The sequence below is a fragment of the Mixophyes fleayi genome, chromosome 1, assembly GCF_038048845.1.
Source record: "Mixophyes fleayi isolate aMixFle1 chromosome 1, aMixFle1.hap1, whole genome shotgun sequence".
In the NCBI taxonomy this organism is placed as follows: domain Eukaryota; kingdom Metazoa; phylum Chordata; class Amphibia; order Anura; family Limnodynastidae; genus Mixophyes; species Mixophyes fleayi.
Genome location: NC_134402.1, coordinates 196,101,769 through 196,123,965, shown reverse-complemented (window position 1 = coordinate 196,123,965; position 22,197 = coordinate 196,101,769). Strand labels below are relative to the sequence as shown.

Genomic DNA, 22,197 nt, shown 5'->3' with positions numbered 1-22,197 from the left:
GAGAACCACAAGTGCCAACATGCCCTGACACCGAGGGCTGGCTGAGACCTGTAGTTCCACAAAAAAAATTTGTTAAAAAACCGCCACACCCTGTTTACAACCACACAATTTTAATAAAATCATAAAACCCCAATAAAAACAATACACACCCCACCAGGGTGTGGTGTTTTTTTTTAAAATTTTTTTGGTGGAACTACAGGTCTCAGTCAGCCCTGGGTGTCAGGGCATGTTGGCACTTGTGGTTCTCCAAGTGGCAGCATGCCCTGGCTGCCATGAGTATGCTGGTGCTTGTAGTTATACAAGTATTAGCATGCCCACACTGTTTATGGCAGCCCGGGCTGAATGTGACTTGTAGTTCACAAAACAAAATGGCGGGCATTTTTTTTTTTTCAGCACAGGGCTGGGTGTTCCTAGATCGGGGGCCACTCGTTTTTTTCAGCGGACAGCCTGGGGTTAGTTTGTCATTATGGCAGGTGGACCCCTGCCGTGTGTCCCCCTAGGCTGGTTTGCCTAGTGCTGGTTAAGTGAAAATGGTGGGACCCCACGCAAATTTTTTCCCCCCGATTTTCACATAACCAGCAGTAGGCTGGCAGCACTAGGCTTAATAGTAGCTGGCCGGAGTGACCCCACACATTTTTTTTTTTTTTTAACTATTCTTACACATTTGACAGCTGCCAGGACCTCCGGCTGTAATGTCTGACAGTGTAACATTGATGTGTTTACTAAACAAGCTGCTTGGATGCAGCATGTTGTATGTAGCAATTTTTAAGCAAACTCAGGAGAGTTTGCTTAATCGCAGATTCACACATTTGAGACTGGTATAGCTAGAGTAGCAAACAGTCGGGAATTTGATCTCTATCGATTTTGGAAATAGCGATTTTGACAGAAACACAACTCTGGCGATTTTACATGAAATCTAAGCTCCATACATCAGCGAGTTTCAGCTGTCCCGAGAAAATCGCTGGATTTGCAAAATCACACCTCGATACATTTACCCCTGGTGTGTAAGGGAACACAATTGAGGATTATGGGACATTTCAGTCTTGATAGACCCCCTTATGAAAATGCACACGTTATTGTCTAAGTCAGAAGATTTTAAACCTTTTTGCACATAGCTTTCACCCTCCACCTTTGGGGTTTAGCTGTCATAAAGGACAGATTGATCTACCAAATGTCACAGGGCTTTCGAAGAGAGCTAGGGATGTCCTGAGATTGTGAATCTTCACAGGACCTTGAATTCTCACCTCTGCTCGCTCTGCTTGAGTGGCTAGATGGTTTACAACTTTGGGACTTCAAACTCCTCCAAGATCCTATCTCTCCCTGGTCTCGATATTTTGAACAGATTAATGACACTTGCATAAGTTCAAACTCATGTCATTTAGCAAAGCACACAATTAGATTACATTACAAGGTTACATACAATATACATTGTCATATATGAATTCAACAGAGAATAACAATCAGTCATTAGATATACTACATAATCGTCACAAAGATTATAAACAATGCAACAGCTAGAAAAACATTAAAAAGTTACTACCAGCTCCATCACCTCTTCCCCATAGGCTGTGGGAAGATAAGATAGCGTGAGTTCTCAATGTGTTTATTAGAGAATGCGAGGAGGAAGGTGAAAGGCTCTGCTTGTGGAGCTGAGAGTGAGTCCTTCAAGTGATCGCTACAGGACCACTCCATAGACCTCAAACACAGGTACCTGTAAAAGCAAGGGTGGAAAATCAGCAAATAGCTTGTCAAAAAGTCAAATTGTTGGTAAACTGTGAAAGTTTCAGCCCGTAGGAGTTACAACAGGTGGAGTCCCTAGAGAAGACTTCCATAGTGAGAGCAGTCACATGCACCAGTTCAAAACAATCAAGTGTCCTCCTGGGCCTGCGGGCTCTGAAGAGTTTGTGAGTTTCTCCTTGGTATGCCGATCTGCTGAAATCTCTCCTCCACCTGTGGGACCTCAATCAGAATTAAACGTGAGTGTGACTCTTGCCTTTCTGGGAGTGAAATTGGTTGGATATCTATGGCAGAGCAAAAGGCAGACACCTCTGATGGCTCCCGGAGGACAGCCGATTTCCTCTCATATGTGACCTGCAATGGAAATGGGAAGCGTCATTGATTTTTATTGTTTTACTTTTGCAGCTCCTCTGCAAGGGGTCTAAGCAGTCTTTTTTGTTGAAGAGTATGCCACGAGAGGTCTTGGAACACCTGGATCCCATGGCCGTTAAATTCAAGGCCCTCAAGGCTCCGCAACTTCCATAAAATCTCATATTTTTGTGTGAAATAGGTCAAAGGATATATGACGTCCCTGGGGCGATCTGAGAGGGCCCCTTATAGATGCAGATCGCAGTGAGCTCTGTCGAAATTTATTAAATTTTCTGGTGGCAGTTTCAATTTTTCATTAAACAATTTTGTGAGTATATCCACCAAGCCTTAAATGGTTATGATCTTCTGCTATGCTTCTGATTCTCAGGTTATTTCAGCGATCTCAGTAGTCCACATCACCCATTTTATAGTGTAGTCAGTGCAGAGCCTTAGCCTGGTTGGTCACAGTGGTTTTCATTGCAGAAAATCGATGATCAAAACGCCCATCCTCTACTTCTTTATGTTCTTCCAGAGCCAACATTCGATGACCCAGGTGGGCAAGATCTGTTTGTAGAGTGGCGACTTTGTGTTGTACCACTTCCTGTAGTTTTGCTCCCAACACCTCAAAGTCTTTTTTAGAGAATAACTCTTATTTAGTTGGTAAGGAGTGAAGCATCCACAGAACATGATTGAACATCAGGTTGATCTATGGCTTTCGGTGATTCGGTTAACTGATTCTTTGCAGACTGAGGTTCAGATGTGGGTGGGTGGAGTTATTCGATGAGGCCATATCACTCATGTATGAACTATTGGTGATTTCAGGAATGCTCGTAAATCAGACCGTTGGGGTGTCGGTGATGATATTCCAGAGTCCTTCTTGGCAAAACGTTTCCTGTCCCTGCCCATCTGGGCACCTGGATGTTACACTAAATAAAACTTGTGTACTTTAAGGTATAAAATATATGTAAAAAATCATTCAGCTTTAATTTAATTTACAGAAATCCTTAATGACTTCTAATATCCATATACTTTACATAAGGGAGTGCATTATGCCATATATAGTACACACATGATGCTAATATATATGAAATTTTGTACTGCTTGGTATAAATTCTAAGAATAATAGAAGTTACAGAGGAGTTTCATTATCATGTAAATGACCAGGGGGTAAATGTATCAAACTGCGAGTTTGCCAGCATGTTGAAATCGCGGCAAATAGCGATTTTTTTTAAAAAAAACTGGAAATGTATCAAGCTGCGATTTTGACACTCATGTTCAAAATCGCTGGTCATCTCTGGCGATTTTGAGCGATGTAAACACTCCCGAGTTTAGCTAACTCTCTTGTGTTTGGCAAACTCTCCTGTGTTGTAACAGTGAGTTGTAAACACATCATTGTTACACTGACCTGTCATACAGCTGCTAGAGCTCCGGCAGCTGTTAAAATGTTAAAGAACAGATAAAAGTTTTTTTAAAAAAAAGCGTGGGGTACTCCCGCTATTTATGCTTAACCCTAGTGCTGCCTGACTAGTGCTGGTCCCATGAAAATCGGGGAAAAATTTTGTGTGGGGTCCCCCCGATTTTCACTTTACCAGCACTAGGCAAACCAGTCAGGGTTGGCGGCACTATAGCAGGGGGATGCGCGGCAGGGGTCCCCCTGCCATAATGACTAACCAACCCTAGACTGTTCAGCGCTGGGCTGGATTCCCTAAGGAGTGGGGTCCGCTGAAAAAAATGAGCGCCCCCCCCCCCCCCCTAGAAAGAACCAGCCCAGTGCTGATAGCACTAGGGCTCTTCCTACTACCCCTGGGCTGTGGGTAGTAGGGTAATACGGCGCTAAATGGTTAAAAAAAAACTACTGACACCAATTTTGTTTGTGGAACTACAAGTCCCAGCCAGCCAGGTTGCCAAAAACAGTGTGGCCATACTTGCGTAACCTGTATTTACTGTATTACAGGTTACGCAAGTAGCGTAGCGCATGCGCAATGTGCTATGTTAATTGCGTAAGCGCTAAATACTGTAATATGTGATTTCCCCACTAGCATGGGAAAATACCATAATACAGTACTTAGCTCTTATGCAAACAGCGTAAGAGCATTGCGAAACGGACCTCCTACTAGGTAGGAGGTGTTTGCGGCGGCTCCTGGCTTTTATTTTTTTTTTACTTCAATCAAGACTAAAGAATCTGGAAATTACAAATATGTGCCCCTTCTGGGTGAAGTGTTCCAGTTGACACAGATTCGTTTATGGAGGTACAAATGGCTGGGACTGGGGCAAGCCGGCAAGATGGATGTACAAATAATAAGGGACATTGGATCAAGAAAGAATACATCATTGGTAAGTATTTTTTTTTATTTTTAATAAATAGTTGTCGTTTAAAAGAGGGTGGTTAGTGTCTTTATTGTGGGTTTTATTATTTTTAATAAATATGTGTGGTTTGTATGAGGGTGTTGTTGTTTTGTTAACTTTTTTCTTTGTGGAACTACAGGGCCCAGCAAGCCAGGAATGTCAGGGCAGTTTGGCACTTGTGGTTCTCCAAGTGCCAACATGCCCTGGCTGCCGTGGGTATGCTGGTGCTTGTAGTTATACAAGCACCAGCATAGCCACACAGTTTTTGGCAACCTGGCTGGCTGGGTTTTGTAGTTCCACAAACAAAATTGGTGTCAGTTTTTTTTTTTTTAACCATTTAGCGCCGTATTACCCTACTACCAGCACTGGGCTGGTTCTTTCTAGGGGGGGGGGGCCGCTCATTTTTTTCAGCGGACCCCACTCCTTAGGGAATCCAGCCAAGCGCTGAACAGTCAAGGGTTGGTTAGTCATTATGGCAGGGGGACCCCTGCCGCGCGTCCCCCTGCTATAGTGCCGCCAACCCTGGCTGGTTTGCCTAGTGCTGGTAAAGTGAAAATCGGGGGGACCCCACGCAAAATTTTTCCCCGATTTTCACGGGACCAGCACTAGTCAGGCAGCACTAGGGTTAAGCATAAATAGTGGGGGGACCTCACGCTTTTTTTTAAAAAAAACTTTTATCTGTTCTTTAACTTTTTAACACTGCCAGGGCAGTGTAACAGTGATGTGTTGATACAACACGCTGCTATCAAGCAGCGTGTTGTATCTGGCGTGTTTAGTAGCAAACTCTTCTGAGTTTGCTAACTCGCAGCTTCATACATTGTAGACGTGTATAGCTGCAGTGGCAAACAGTGGTGAGTTTGATCTCTGGCGATTTTGCAAGTAGCGATTTTGACAGAAGCAGAACTCTGGCAATTTTGTATGAAAACTCAGCTTCATACATCGGCTAGTTTCAACTCTCCTGAGAAAATCGCTGGAGTTGCAAACTCGCAGCTTGATAAATTTACCCCAAAGTGTTTTAATACAGATTATGGAACTCAGAGCTGACATCTAATACCTGTAATAATGTACAAAAGGGAAATTGAAATATCACATTGAAACACACGCATACATATAAAGAGAGAAAGCAAGCAACATTAAAATGCAAACACAGAGGCATAATAAACATATACACACATTGTTACAGAGACAAACTCATAATGAAAGCAGTTTTTTTTATCATGTATTATTTTTTCCATTTGAACTATCAATACTTATTCTGCCGTACACTCTTGCAGCTCTGTCCACTTATCTGCCCTGGTCTGTTTATAATGTTAGCTATTACTACTGATGGCGGGATCCTCTTTGAGCAGTGGCACCAAGACTCCATGAAGTTTCCTGAGCTCCTCACTGATTCGGATAGTGTGAAAATAGTTCACGCGTTGGGTTGATCCATAACTAGGGCAGGAATAATGACAGAGACTTGTAATAGGTCTTGGGATTAGTAGCAACAACTACCATTGCATGGGGGAGGGCTACTGAAACAAGTAAGTATGATGACACAAGATCGGAATGCAATGGTTATACAAACATTATTTAACGGAACGTCAATGAACATTGAACATATATATTATATCAACTCCTGTAATTAATATCCTCAGAAGTGATGAATTCTGATGTCATTATGTACACAAGTTTCCCTAACAAACAGTCAGGTGGTGAACACTTGTGCTATAGTAAAATATGTACTCAGAATTCTAAATATCTAAATGAAAGTCATTGTTTTGCTTGCAAGTACCACACACAAACATTTTAACAATGCAATTCTATTTGGGAATACCCTTTGATTTACCATTGCAGAACACAGGGGAGGGCTGGCAAATTTTAGCCCGAGAAGCAAGAGTCAACTCAGCAGCCTATTTTAAAGGAAATAGAATGCTGGTGACCCAGTGACCCAGCAAAATGTGGCCCACTATGGAACCAGCCTGGGGGGCAGATTGTCCCCTGCCCTTCAGCTTAGCCAGTCCCTGGTAGAACATAAAAGACCCTTTTACGTATTAGTTTTACTGGAAAGAGAATTGTTTGTACATTCAAATAAATGAAAACAAAACACTAAAACATACCAGACAGTTCATTTCATTTGGTTTCCTTTTAGTATGCTACACTGCCGAAGCAGGGAATCGATATAATGTGAAGCATATAACTTTCATTTTATAGGAGGCCATTGTCACAAGACCAGACCATTTCTGAAATATTATGAGTCCCTATCATATGATAGGGATGCACTTCTTCATCATCACCAGAGATCAAAAAGAGCTGCAACTGAAGAGGAAAGCTTAATACCTCTAGATCTTTTTGCATACAAAAGGTAACACTTTGTTATAAATATCCATGTGTCTTGGTATATTATTATCCCAGAGCCACTTATCCCTGCAGACCCCAACACTTTAGTCCTTTTCACTCTTATTAGCTTTGAGGGGAAAGTTGTGAAACTTAACTTGAGCAAGGTGAAGTCTCTGTAAATTTACATTTTGTTATGCAATGATGTATTGAATACTACTAATAGTGATACTAATAACTGTTCTAGAAATGCTTACTTTTTTAAAATATTATTTATGTTTTTTGGAAAAAAATAATAGGAGAGAGGGTTTCCTCCGGGTGCTCCGGTTTCCTCCCACACTCCAAAAACATACTGATAGGTTAATTGGCTGCTAACAAAATTGACCCTAGTCTGTGTGTGTCCGTCTGTCTCTGTCTGTATGTGTCTGTCTGTATGTCAGGGAATTTAGATTGTAAGCCCCAATGGGGCAGGGACTGATGTGAGCGAGTTCTCTGTACAGCACTGCGGAATTAGTGGTGCTATATAAATAAATGGTAATAATAATAATAATAATAATAATAACATATCAATAACCAAAATAAGACATATCTCAGAAAGCTGTGGATAAAAACACCTTACAAATCAGACTCATTCAGAAAAGAGTCTATTTACATAGGTACTACTAAAATCAATTGATGAGGAAATAAAAAGCTTATTTGCATTGCAAACGTAAAACCTCAAGGACAGCCCATGTTAAAAAATCCACATGTCCCATACTGACAAGCAGAAATGCATTTTCCTAAACTTAATTTTACCATATGAATAATGTAAGGGTACTTGGGCTCAGTAGTATTACTCTTATCCAAAGAAGCTATATAATGCTTGTAAAATGCTCTTATCTCACAGGCTATTGGTCTCGCTTGTTTTTCATAGTTTAAGCTCTGTGTGCTAAAAACTGGAGCATTGCCATGCTTATTACTGCTGTTAGGACAATACCCATTGAGATGATGAGAACCCCTAGAACCGATACAACACAAGGTCTTCACCTATAGCAGCCCTTTCTTGTTGAGTGTTATATGCTCCTAAATACTTGGTTACCACCTGGATTTGACTAGTAGTGGTGCGGCTTATTAACTCTTGGTAGGTTACCTCTGCAGGGTTAAAGATGGACAGAACACAGGAGCAGGCAAGTGGAAAAACCAGAACAGATACTTGATGAAATTATATTTTTTAGAGGGTAGAGGAACTTCCAATAAACTATCCGAGGTCAGGGGCAGACAGCATACAGTTGAAGACTCCAGTAAACAATCCAGCACACTGGGTCAGAACAAACTATTACCAGCAAAGGTGCACAGGAGAGGAAGCCTAACTAACCCTGGAGAGCCAATGATGTGAAGTCTGGAAGACAATTCCTCATCATATAACCCACCTAAGGAATATGCCTCTTAACCTGAGAATCAGCAGCACCTGTGAATATACTCTTGTTTAAAGACCAGGAGAGGAGCATAAGCATCTGCTTCTGCAGGCATAACGGTTCTTCGAGTCGGACAAACAGCAACACCTGTCTGAAAGACACCAGCCGTTGTTGCTTTGCAACGGCGACGAGCATAGCGGCGACTGCTGATAGTCATAACAACTGCTTTAAAAATAGATCTTTTTACAACTGATTAAACTTATACTACTAAATTGTACTTCAATGGCTATTAAGAGGACTGTGACATGTTTGCAATATTAGGATGATATCAAGATGAAGATGTTTGTGAGGTTCTTCTGTAATACCAGTTTCAGATGACAGGTTGCAGTATACTTTCTACACTGGCAACTGCATATCTGTTTTCACTTACTGAAACCATAACTTTCCTAAAGGTTAAGTAAATTAAGACTAAGGGCTAGATTTACTAAGCTGCAGGTTTGAAAAAGAGGGGATGTTGCCTATAGCAACCAATCAAATTCTAGCTTTCATTTATTTAGTACCATCTACAAAATGACAGCTAGAATCTGATTGGTTGCTATAGGCAACATCTCCACTTTTTCAAACCCGCAGCTTAGTAAATCTAGCCCTAAGAAACCACACCTGCATGCAGCCTTTATAAGGTTCTCCCTCCTACTAATATTTGCACATACAAAGATGGAATTATGTTCTCTGCTGGTGCTTCAAGAGTCCTGTTTTGTTTTCCTGCTTAACATCCTGAAGCAAGCAGTCCATGCAACAGATATAAATAGCAATAGACAGTGCAGAGACTAGTCAGATCAACACAATGCTAAAAAGTAAACATTTTATTAATAACTAATAATGTGACTTTGATATCACATCAATATTTATCAAAAAATTACATCCATATAATAATGCAATAAAAATTCTTTCTAAATCCAAAGCCTGTAATAATATATGATAGAAATCTATATGGTCAATAAATATAGTCCAAATGTTTAATATCCCATTAGGGTTTTGTTCCACAGAGTCCAGATGACAGTCTTGTATTAACTCCAATATAATAGGTTACTCACAATTAAAACATAGCCTGTTAATCTGTGTATTTTTGCAACACTCAGAAAGATCACTTGAGTTCTACAATGTGTCTAAAAGAGGGAGCTTCAAGAAAACTGTATTAAATGCAATCATAATATATGTAGATTTTACTGCAGTCCAGAAATCCGTGGCTCTTAATTTAGACTCCGTTCAATAATGCCCATAAAATATGATTACCTCTACTCAGCATAGTGAACATCGGGCTGACGGTAAGAAGAATGGAAAAACGGACAGTTGTTGATAGGATCCACAAGCTGACCACATAAAGTGAAGGTTCACAGCACAGCATACATCCGGACAGAATCAAGGTATTTTCTGTGACTCCAAATCACACTGCTCCACTCCCCTTTGTGCTGGGACACACTGGCCACTAAGTAAATAGTAAGTGATCTTTCCAATGTTTGTTCTTACTGCTTCCTGACGCGTTTCCTTGCCCTCAGGCAACTTCTTCAGAGGAACAGTTTGTAGCAGTCTATTGTAGCTATTGTCCATGCAACAGATGCCCGATATCAGTTAGATGCTGGTCATCCAACTCAATCACCTGATAACAGAATCCTAGTTTTTTGTCCTAGATCAACAAATGGCAGAGAATAAAATTGTTGCATCGCTGCATGCTCACCGATATCACTATCAAGAATTGGTACTCCCTCCCACTGAAATCTGACCTCTTTGAGAGGCACTGTCAGGTCACGCTCTTCACCAAACTGGACCTGTTCCAAAGATAGCTGTACGATCTGTGCTATTCTACAGCTTCCAAGAATATGTGAATTCCCTCTTTGGGAACATAATGGAGATATCAAGTCTCATCTACCTGGATGATATCCTAAATTTCTGAATCACAGAACATCACATCATGTTATTTGCTAAGTTAAAAAAGTTTTCATTCAACCAGTCCAGAGTAAGTTTCCAGGTTCACATCATTGCAGCACAGAGCATAGAAGCTCTCTGCTGTGATTTGTATGTTGGTACCCAGAGGGATAAAGGTAATCCAAAAGTTCATCGTGTTTAGCAACTACTACAGACATTTTATCTGCAATTTCTCAAGAGTCATTAGCCTCATTACCGTTTCCTTAAGAGGGTACTCCTGAGAACACATGGACTCCCCTGGCTCAACAGAGCAAGGACCATGCTAACAATAAGATCCTCCTTCACCCTTTTCAAAGAGGATCACCTCTGCTGGAGTCAACTACAATACCGGAAAGTGAGAGTTTCTGCCAATCATCATAGCCCTCACTGATTGGAGGCACCTGCTGAAGGAGGCCAGATTCCTTCTCTCTATCCTCACCGACCACAGGGACATGCAGTATATTCAGTGAAGAAGTTGACCTCTCGGCCAGCAAGTTGGGCATTATTCCTAAACAGGTTTGACTTTATCATAGCATACAAGTCTGAACCTAACAATGTCAAGGCCAACACATTCTCCAGACAGTTCTCTATAGAAATATCTATCATGAAGTGCATAGTCATTATACCTCCAGGCTTGATTCTGAGAGCGGACATGTGCTGGACAGGATACAGGTCAAAATATAACAATCGTTAAGGTGCCCAAAACTCCTGAATGTTAAATGTTCGTACCTGGCTGCCAGCTGGTATTCCTGCAATGGGGACATGTTTCGTGATTTGCAGGGCATCCTGGCATCAAGAAAATAATTAATTTGGTCCTGCAGGAAGTCTGGTGCCAACTATCAGGAAAGATGTCACCTACTTCTTTCAATCCTGCACTACCAGTGCCATCGACAATATTCTCTGGACTCCTGGTACCGCTGCCTATTCCACAAAGGCCCTTTCACTGACCTTCCCAGCTATCAAGGTAATACCAGCATCTTGGTGGCATTGGATAGTTTCTCCCAGCAAGCCCACTTTATGGCCTTGACAAAATTGTATTCCAACTCTCCCAGATCTTCACCAACAAGGTCTTACAACTGCATGACTTATATTCGAGATTGTCTCCATCCAAGGGGTTTAGTTCATGGCTAAGTTTTGAATACCTTCTGCAAGGGCCTCGGAGTTTCACACCATTCCTTATCTGGGTGCCATCCCCATTAAAAGGAAATAGAAGGGCTTAAATCTTTAAAGTGAGCAAGGCAAAAAAAAAGTACATTTTATAATAGATAAATCATGTTACAATGCAAGGGATGCAAATTGGTTTATTAATTTGCATGTAAGGAAAATACTGGCTGCTTTTTCATGTAGCACACAAATACATGTTCAGGATCTCCAGAGGCTGTGGAAGAGACTGCTGAAGTGGCTGAAGATTGTGGTAGCTAACCAAAGAATGTTAGCAGACCACAGAACATGTGTTGGACCAGTATTCTCAGTGGGTGATAAAGTGTGGCTCTCTATGTATAAGATTGCTTGAAGCTAAAAATTGCACATCCTTATTAACTTACTGCAACCGTGACTTTGCTAAAGTTCAAGCCAATTAAGACTAAGAGACCATACCTGTATGCAGCATTTATAAGGCACTCACGCCTATCAATGTTTGCATAGCAAACTTGGAATTCTGTTTATCTGCTACACAGTGGAAATGGTTAAGATTATTTAGCTAGGTTTTTTTTGTTTTTGTTTTTTTTTTAAAATCAGAAATTTTTTGTTGAACGTTTTAGATATTACATTAATATTACTAAGATAAACCTATGCAGGGTCATCGAGAGTGTCATGAACATCAACAAGCACAGAATAATTACAACATAAAAATAAAAAGATTGGCAATTAAGAATGCAGTACATAAACACATAAAATGATAATTGAGCAGAGAAAACATCGTCATCCAACATTATCTGAGAATATCCTCTACCAAGCAATCATCCACCACAGAGTAGGAGGCATATATTACAAAGTCATCGCACATGCCTACAGTGAGTGATATTGTGAGCTGAATACCTTTGGAAAGCTCTAGATGAGTAGCTGCTGGGTGTCCACCAGTGGCAGCCACCTTACAGGGAATCCACCTCCTGCAGCACCCGAACAAGATAAGGAGAGGTCCTCCACCTATAACATATCTTCTCCTACTTATCAACCAAATTACAACTGGTATAAATAAATCTTTCGTGCCCAATCATGTCATGACAAGATTTTTTCAGTCCCTCAGGGCAGGGCCCTCAGGAGCCATTCATTTTCTGGCAATAACCACTTTTGCCAGCATAAACTATGTGGCAGTAAGCGGTCTGATAAGTTTGTGCATCTTCACTGCCAGGTCCATGCCAAACAGCCATAGTCTAGAATTGATGTATGACACCCCCACCTCCAGTCTCACCACACAATCCACAATCTCCCCCCATAATTGTGACCCTGTGTACTCCCGCATTTGGGGAAAAAAAAGCCACCAGACCCCCACTAAATTTAAAGTAAAATAGGCTCTATGTATTTAGCCAGTTATTGTCAAGAGCCGCGGCGGTACTCACAGCTTCCTGTGCCCTCTGGCGTCCCGGCCGTCACCTTGACGACCGGGACGTCATTTCCAGTTCCTGCCCGGCCGTTGCCAAGCCAACGGTCGGACGCTTCTCCTCTGGCGCTGCGTCCCGGCGGTACTAGTAGCCGGGCGCATGCGCGCAAATTAACACAGCCTGTGGGCTGATTAATTTAATTAGTATAGAGGCTGTGTGAGACTCAGAGCTAGGCTCTGATTGGTGGTCTTTGGTATTTAGGGCAGTGAGGTCTGCAGCCTCACTGCCGGTTATATCGTTCTGTCCTCAGTTCTGCTGCCTGCTTGTTCTCTCTGTTGGTTATTGCTACCTTGGATTGACTACCCGTTTTTTGACCTTTGCTTGTTCCTGGACCTTTGAACCTTCGCTTCTGACCCTGACCTTTTTGCCTGGATTCCGGATTTTGCTTCTTTTGCCTGTGTGTCTGACCCTTTGCTTGTCCCTGGATTTTGTACCTGTGCTAGTGACCTTTGACCTTGGATTCCCTCTTCACTACAGCCCGCCAATCACTCCACTCCTGGGTGCTCCTTTAAGTCAGTATACGTTACTCGACCCTCGGTCGGCCCGTAGCCAAGTCTGTCCCCACCACTAGGGGCTCCAGCGAACACCGGGCCTTCAGAGTAGTCCCCGAGTTTCACTGTACTGACTTGGGAGTTCCTAACAGTTATTTAGTATTAAATGCTGTGTATACAATTGCCCCTTGCCGATGGCAAAAACTTAACTTATATGCTGAAGTAAACTGGGACTCCTGAGATATAGAAGCAGCAATACAGCATGATAATTGGAACAAGGTGAGTGGAAATGAGGTAAAAATCTTTTACCCGCTATTTATGCACCTCATTTTGCACAAAGGGTGGACTTTCGTTGGAGTACTTTATAAATCAGTTATCCCCCAGCTTCCCAGGTCTCAGGAGAGTCTTGTACCGGCACATTCAAAAAAGTTTAAGTCCATTGGGATCCACTATCTTCTTGATTTCCCATATCCATTTAAACTGTTTATATTATGTAGATCGTATGATTGAACTGTGATCCCATCTATATAAACCATACATCTGTAAGAGAAATATAGCCACCCTGGAGTAAGACCGATCTTGCCATGACTGACCCAAATGCAGCCTGTTCCATAGGTGCGCAAAGTGACTTTCCGACTGATGGTAGTAAGACTATGCATGCCATGGTTCAGTAAACACGCACCAAGGAAGTGCTCTTAATTCTGAATCTCTGGATCTCACTAAAACAGTGAAAGGGGGAGAGCTCATCAGTGGTCAGTCTCATCAACTATTTGTTGAGAATGATTGTGCAGGCCTGTTATCTCTATACTTTGCCGATATAACGCCGGCAGCTGCTCCAAGAAAGAGATGGACAGCTGTTAGTGGTTGTGCAGCACCTAGCAGACTGTCAATCAGTTGGCCAGGACATTTTTTGCATTGCCTCTACCAAGAAACCACAAGCCAGGATTAAAGTCTGTGCCCAGAGACCAGAGGAGAGACTTAGGGCTAGATTTACTAAGCTGCGGGTTTGAAAAAGTGGGGATGTTGCCTATATCAGCCAATCAGATTCTAGCTGTCATTTTGTAGAAAGCACTAAATAAATGAAAGCTAGAATCTGATTGGTTGCTATAGGCAACATCCCCACTTTTTTAAACCCGCAGCTTAGTAAATCTAGCCCTTAGTGTATGTTCAACTTTAAGATCATGAATCTGAAAGACAGGAGAGCAGTTATGGCTCCTTCTGGACTGACCAAGATTTGGAGGCTATAACAAAATACAGTGAGGACCAACATTATCTTAAAACCTCATTTCCTCTGGGTCTTGTGTAACGGTGAACCTGACGAAAGTTGGACTGTTGCCTTTGCAGTAGCAGGAGAGGAGCCTCACTACCAATGATCAAGCCTGAAGCAGACACCAGGGTTGGCTACAAGGAGATTAGTATCATACTTTACTTGTGTTTCCTAGGTGTTAATTTGCAACTGCTATAGTGCGATTGATTTGACTCTTTCATACCAGTGCTATAGCTCTATTGGTGATTTGTGTTAAACAAACTTTAATTTTCTTTATTTGGATATTTGCCTGGGTGTGGAACATGTTCCCACGCTGATTGATGTGAGCAAATAGCATGTTGGTGTCCCAGTATAGTGACAATGGATGAAGAAAGCATACTAAGAGAAGGTTTATGGAGTGTTTATTATTTGTAAATTGATAAGAAAAAGCTCAAGAGTGGCAGAGTATTTTGTGCAGATCAAAGTATTCCAGAATAAATCTATTTTTAATAGATAATGTAAAAAATAAAATGTGAACAATACCAAAGAGATTAATATGTTTCATAGCCACCTTCTATTTCAGGTCTTAATCTTTGTTTATTCAGACCTTCGATATATTGTTTTCTTGTTAATCATAATAATCTGTATGGGGTATGATATCTCAATTTATACCTTATTTATACTATGATAGGAAATTTGAACTGATGTTAAGAAGAGATGGAAGTGTTTTTGCATCCGATTTTGAAGTGATATCTGATAATAGATCTGTACCAACGGATATCTCATTTCTGTACACGGGTAAGCTAAAAGGTAAGAAAGCACTAAAAAATCTGCATGATGAACATTGGTGTATATAAAGTGTATGTTATTAGATAGTGAAGCTACTAGTTACACACACACACACATATATATATATATATATATATATATATATATATATAGTGACAGAACGCTAGCAAAATGATTGATGGACTGTAATGTGTTTTTAACATCAGTGAAAATTGTTGGTTTTGGAAAGACAATTTTCCAAAAGGTTTGAGCTAAAGTGAGAGTATGATCAAGGGTTCCATGGAGTGAATGGAGAGAGAGGGAGGGCCTCCACTCATTACACCAATTTCGGGTCTTGTGGCCTATCAAGCCAATTATTAGTTGCATCTGCAAGGTGTAGTTTAAAAGTGTGTCAGTTTTCTCTGTCATTCTTTCTCATTACCTGGTAAAAGAGGCTGGAATCCTCCACTGAGAAAACTATTATTTGTTCGTAAATTAACTACACTGTCGTGGTGTTACGAACCCCACAATTAGCAGCTAATAACCCCTATACAGAATCTATGGTACGGGATGTTTTTCACCACTAGCAGCCACTTTCCTGGAACCACACTGTTCACTGGTACTTGGATGCCCCTTGGACTTGACCCCAAGACAAACAGGACACAAAAGAAAATAGTCAATTGGCAAGCTCGGTCAGAGGGCAAGAGAGGTACACAAAAAACAGGCAGAGAGTTCAAGGCAGGCAGAAATCCAAAAGCAAGGTCCAGTAAATGTAGCCAAGGTCAAGCACACTAAATCCAGCAGCAGAAGAAGATATACCAATCTAGGAGAGCAGCAAAGCAATTCTGGCAATGAGTGTATTTATGTAGGTCATGGCCAATCAGCTGCTGGGTAGAAATCATGTGAGCAGAAAGTGTGACTTGTCCGCTGCTGGGTAGATATCATGTGGGCAGAAAGTGTTGACTGCTCAGCTGCCAGTTAGTGAGCAGTGATGAGTCTTGCAAGAGCTGATAACCAGCTGCAATGTATAATCCTCGTTAGCAGTTCAGAAAGCTGGGTGAGTATTGTTGCTTAGCAACCTCCAGCACAGAAAAACACAACATACAACAAAATTCAGAATGGATTCTGAGACAACAGAGCAGCAAAACATAATGTACATGTACGCCAATAACATTGTTTATAGTAAAAGGTATACATTTACTATACAGGTTGTGGTAATTAGCACAAATCCATATACAGAAGCATAAGTACAAAGCAGTATGCAGGCTGGCACACCAATGAACAATAATAATATGGTAATAAGCATCAGGAAATATAGCTGTGGTAATAAGAAGAGTTCATGTGCAGGATAATGAGCACAAGTCAATATGTAGACTGTGAATACCAGAATATTCTCAATATAATAGTAGGCACAAGTCAATATATAAACTGTAGAATCAGCAAGACTTTGTATATAGGGTAAAAGGCACAATTCAATATACAGGTTGTGAGCACAGATGAATATGCAGTCTGTAATAATAAGCAGCTGTCAATTAGGGGTGTGCACCGGCCACTTTTGGTGTTTTGGGTTTTGGGTTTTGGGTTCTGATTAGCTTGAGGTTTTGGGTTCTGATTTGTTTTGCCAAAACACCCCACAAAAGGTTTTGGTTCTGATTTTGGGTATTGGGTTCTGATTTTTTTGTAAAAAAGCATAAAAAGTGCTAAAATCCATATTTTTGGGTTTTTTTTTCACTCCTACACTATTATTAACCTCAATAACATTCATTTTCACCAATTTCCAGTCTATTCTGAACACCTCACACCTCACAATATTATTTTTAGTCCAAAAGGTTGCACCGAGGTAGCTGGATGTCTAAGCTAAGCGACACAAGTGGGCGGCACAAACACGTGGCCCATCTAGGAGTGGCACTGCAGTGGCAGACAGGATGGCAGTTTGCAAGAGTTTTCTAGAGGTGCAAGATGGAATTGTTCTTGGGCCCTCCCACCCACCCTGATGTTGTTGAAATAGGACATTCGCACTTTAACAAACCAATCAGGAACAATGAACTAATATTTCTGGACTGCAGGAACAGTGAACGTAGTTTAATCTCTGGTACTAATATTTCTGGACTGCAGGAACAGTGAACATAGTTTAATCTCTGGTACTAATATTTCTGGACTGCAGGAACAGTGAACGTAGTTTAATCTCTTGTACTAATATTTCTGGACTGCGGGAACAGTGAACATAGTTTAATCTCTGGTACTAATATTTCTGGACTGCAGGAACAGTGAACGTAGTTTAACCTCTGGTACTAATATTTCTGGACTGCAGGACTATCTCTGATCGAGATTGTGGAGGAAATTGACGAGGAGGGTGTTTCTGGTGTGGATACAACAGGACCAAGGGATTTAGGTGTCCCTGGACTGCTGATGGTCCTAGCCACAGGTCCTGAACTAAACACTAAATTATGAAGGTTCTTCAGGTGACGTATAAGGGAGGATGTCCCTAGGTGGCCAAGATCCTTACCCCTGCTTATTTGAGCTTTACATATGGTACATATGGCCATACATTTGTTGTCCGGATTGGGATAGAAATAATTCCAGACCGAAGAGGTGGATTTCTTGGTCTTCTGGCCAGGCATGACGATCGGCTTTTTCTTCCCATGGACAACAACTGTTTCCCCCCCTGGTGCCTCATTTAAGATAACCACATCAGCATCCTCCTCGTCAAGTTCCTCCTCAGCGCCAGCTACATCAATATCCTCCTCCCGGTGTACAACATTCACACCTTCATTAGCCAAATCTGTAACTGGACTGTGGGTGATCCTTCCAGCACATGCAGAGGGCGTGCTGCAAATGGTGGAAGGAGCCACCTCTTCCCGTACAGTGATGGGAAGGTCAGGCTTCGCAATCACCAACACCCTTGGACTCGCCTTGGGGATTTGTGATGCCATCTCTTTAGAAGGCAGAGTTGTTTGCTGTGTTGTTGATGACAGCTTAATACTCTTAAATTTTTTAGAGGGGGGGGGGGAGGAGGGTTTAGATCCTTGGGTGAAGCTGAACCACTAGTCATGAACACGGGCCAGGGCATAAGCCGTTCCTTGCCACTCCGTGTCGTAAATGGCATATTGGCAAGTTTACGTTTCTCCTCAGATTATTTTAATTTTCTTTTTTTGCTAATTTTAGTGAACTTTGGCTTTTTGGATTTTACATGCCCTCTACTAGGAGATTGGGCATCGCCCTTGGCAGACGACGTTGATGGCATTTCATCGTCTATGTCATGACTAGTGGCAGCAGCTTCAGCATTAGGAGGAAGTGGTTCTTGATCTTTCCCTACTATATCCTCCAAATTTTTGTACTCCATTATAGTTTAATCTCTGGTACTAATATTTCTGGACTTCAGGAACAGTGAACGTATTTATATATATATTGCAGTACTAATATTTCTGGACTGCAGGAACAGTGAACGTATTTATATATTGCAGTACTAATATTTCTGGACTGCAGGAACAGTGAACGTATTTATATATATTGCAGTACTAATATTTTTGGACTGCAGGAACAGTGAACGTATTTATATATTGCAGTACTAATATTTCTGGGCTGCAGGAACAGTGAACGTATTTATATATTGTAGTACTAATATTTTTGGACTGAAGGAACAGTGAACGTAATTATATATTGCAGTACTAATATTTCTGGACTGCAGGAACAGTGAACATATTTATATATTGCAGTAGAATTTTTTTTATACTTTTTTAATAATTTTTTTATATATTTTTTTAATTATTTTTGTAGAATTTTTTTATATTTTTTTTAATTATTTTTGTAGAATTTTTTAATTTTTTTTTTATGATTTTTAAATAATTTTAAAATAACAAATGAATGGACTTAGCAGAACAAAGCACAGGACACAGCACCACTGGACTCAGCAGGACAGAGCACTGGACAAAGCACCACTGGACTCAGCAGGACAGCGCACAGGACAAAAGCACCACTGGACTGATCAGCAGGACAGAGCACAGGACAAAGTAACCACTGGATTAAGCAGGACAGAGTTACAGGATACAGGAAACAGGACACAGGAGCACCACTACAAACTACAACCTCCCTCTTCCCTGATCTGAGCCCGACTGAAGATGGCAGCGGGGAATTTATGCAATCCGAGTCTCGCGAGATCCGACGCGAGACTTGGACGTCATAGCCTCTGTTTCATTTTTTTTGCTCGGATCCCGTCGGATCCGCACTGTTCGGGTGGGCTCGGATTAGCGCAATCCGAACCCGCTCATCTCTACTGTCAATATATAAGCTGTAGAGCAAGCAAGATTCCATATGTAGAGACTTTATCACAACCTGCATATTCATCTGTGGTCAGGCTGTGAGCAGAGATGAATATGCAGGTTGTGGTAATACGTACCAGTCAATATATAGACTGTAGAATAAGCAAGGTCTCATAAGCAGAATAATAAGCACAGTTCAATCTGCAGGTTGTGAGCACAGATGTATATTCAGGCTGTAATAGTAGAAAATATCTATTTCAGTGGTACAGCATGAGTGGTTCAAAAGACAAAGTTTTCATACAGCCTGAAACCAGAGCGATTCAGAAGTAGAGACAGATTTTAAAGTTAACGATGCAATGATTGATTTAAGAATTACAGGTACTAGATTTCCAGGGTTTAAGCGGCAGCAAGTTACTGATCAGACATCAATAATCTGACAATAATTTGACAACTGTTGATTGCCTGTATTGGGCTTCATAATAATGCCCAATCTATTTGCGAGTGTTGCAAAGGTAGTAGATTGGTATCTCACTGATAGTCTCCAATAATAAATTTCTCTTGGAAAATAGAACTTTTTGCTCCCTATATTGCTTGTCAAAGCAAGATCTGCTGCAGTTTGTGACAGAAACTTGCCAGCTGTTGTTTGTTTGTGAGCTGGACACAATTATTGGGCCGATTACATGATAAACGTCCGTTATATCTGATATTGCATTACTGTGTACGCGCCAGTGATCATGTTTTATTGTACCAAAGAATTATGTATTGTTTGATTTGATTTTATAAAGTGACTAAAAATCACTATGGAAATATGCTGTGCCAATTCTGAAGTGTGTATGTACTCATAACCGTCTATCACACAATTCTGCCGATAGCTCCTGCAACAGTGACGCCTGGTGGTCTATAATGTTGTCCCCTACGTGCTTTGTTGTCTAAACATAAAAAGTAAATCAAAGGGAAGTAGTGATCTTTTCATATCAAATCAATAATACACCCTTTTTTACATGCACTATATTGCATCTGCATTTAAATTGTTAACACGTGTACAAATGAATATTGTCAATAAAATCTAATTTATTTGCTGGTGTGCTGTGTGTCAAATTCTTCAATTCTGTATTATGTTTCTGTATGTAAAGATAGATAGATAGATAGATAGATAGATAGATAGATAGATAGATAGATAGATAACATATGTACACTATCTGAAGCTTAATTTTTTAACCTATTATAGTCAGTTCCAAATATATGTTCAGTACACCTGTGTACTCCCTGAGTTTGTACCATAGCACATGTTAATTTGATGAAAGTGTATTCATCAAGAAATATAAACACGTACAGTATAGCTATATGTACATAATCTCTATAAAGTCTAATTTATTATTTTAGTGCAGTATTGTGTCTTAGTGGTTAGCACTTTGGCTTCACAGCACTTGTGCAATTTGTATATTATCCCCTGTGTTTGCATGGGTTTCCTCCGGGTATACCGGTGTCATAGGGAATTTAGAATGTAAGCTCCTAATGGAGCAGGGACTGATGTGAGTGAGTTATCTGTATACCACTGTGGAAATTGTGGTGCTTTAAAAATAAATGATGATGATGATTTATTTACATGTGTGTTTTGTGTACATCTAATTTATGTTATTTCATAAACCTCTATTATGTATATTATTATATTATTATTATAAATATAATATATACACACACACACACATATATATATATATATATATATATATATATATATATAAATTGTGGCAAGAGCCCGCTACTGCAGAAGCACAGGCGAACAACTTCTTTTTTTTCTGTAGCTTTATTGTCAGGACGGTATATGTTTTGACACCGTATACTTTCACAGCAATTATGGAGACCCTAAACGCTAGCTATACATAGACTAGCTCTCTCAAGACCAGCCAGCTTCCCCAGCATTGGTCTCAGTGAACAAATGACACAAACAAGCTTTTATACATGATACTCCTCCCCCCCAGCCTTAGCTTGATGGACAGGTGACACACCCACCTTCTCTTTAAGAGAAAACGCCCATCACTGGCTCTGTTTGAACTAACAGACACACCCTGTCTCTTTGCTGAGAGGAAGCAGCTTTCAAATCATGTAAGTTAACCAACTTTAAACTACACATAAGTCTTTACTTAGTTTAACCTGAATCCAGGTGCATAACTGCGCCAATGTCTTACTCTGCTTGTATGTTTTCTTTGCATCTTATCAGATAAATGCCTCCCCTTGTTACAATATATATATATATATATATATATATATATATATATATATATATATATATATATATATTATATTATATCTATATCTATCTTTATATATATATTTTGGCCACACCTGTTAATTATTGAATTGAGGTGTTTCAATCAGACCCTTTGTCAGAGGTGTATAAAATCAAGCACCTAGCTATGCAGTCTCCATTTGCAATCATTTGTGATACAAAATGGGTCGTTCTGAAGAGCTCAGTGACTTCAAGCGTATTACTGTGAGAGGATGCCACCTTTGCAATAAGACGGTTCATGAAATTTCATCCCTGCTGGATATTCTACGGTCAACTGTAAGTGATATTATTAGAAAATGTAAATGGTTAGCAACAACAGCAACTCAGTCACGAAGTGGAAGACCATGCAAAATCATGGATCGTGGTCAACGATCGCTAAGGCACATGATGCGTAAAAGTCGCCAATGCTCTGCTGATTCCATAGCTGAAGAGTTCCGAAC

At 40.6% G+C, this 22,197-nt stretch overlaps 1 protein-coding gene across 2 annotated transcripts in view; it reads left to right on the top strand.

The window, feature by feature from the left end:
- LOC142147572 (disintegrin and metalloproteinase domain-containing protein 10-like) overlaps window positions 1-22,197 on the top strand; it is a 133,868-nt gene that overhangs the window by 11,231 nt on the left and 100,440 nt on the right. For both annotated transcript variants that reach the window (XM_075204729.1, XM_075204728.1), the window contains exons 2-3: window positions 6,625-6,775; window positions 15,132-15,250. In XM_075204729.1, coding sequence (XP_075060830.1) covers window positions 6,625-6,775; window positions 15,132-15,250 — 270 coding nt within the window. The remainder of the gene's footprint in view (window positions 1-6,624; window positions 6,776-15,131; window positions 15,251-22,197) is intronic.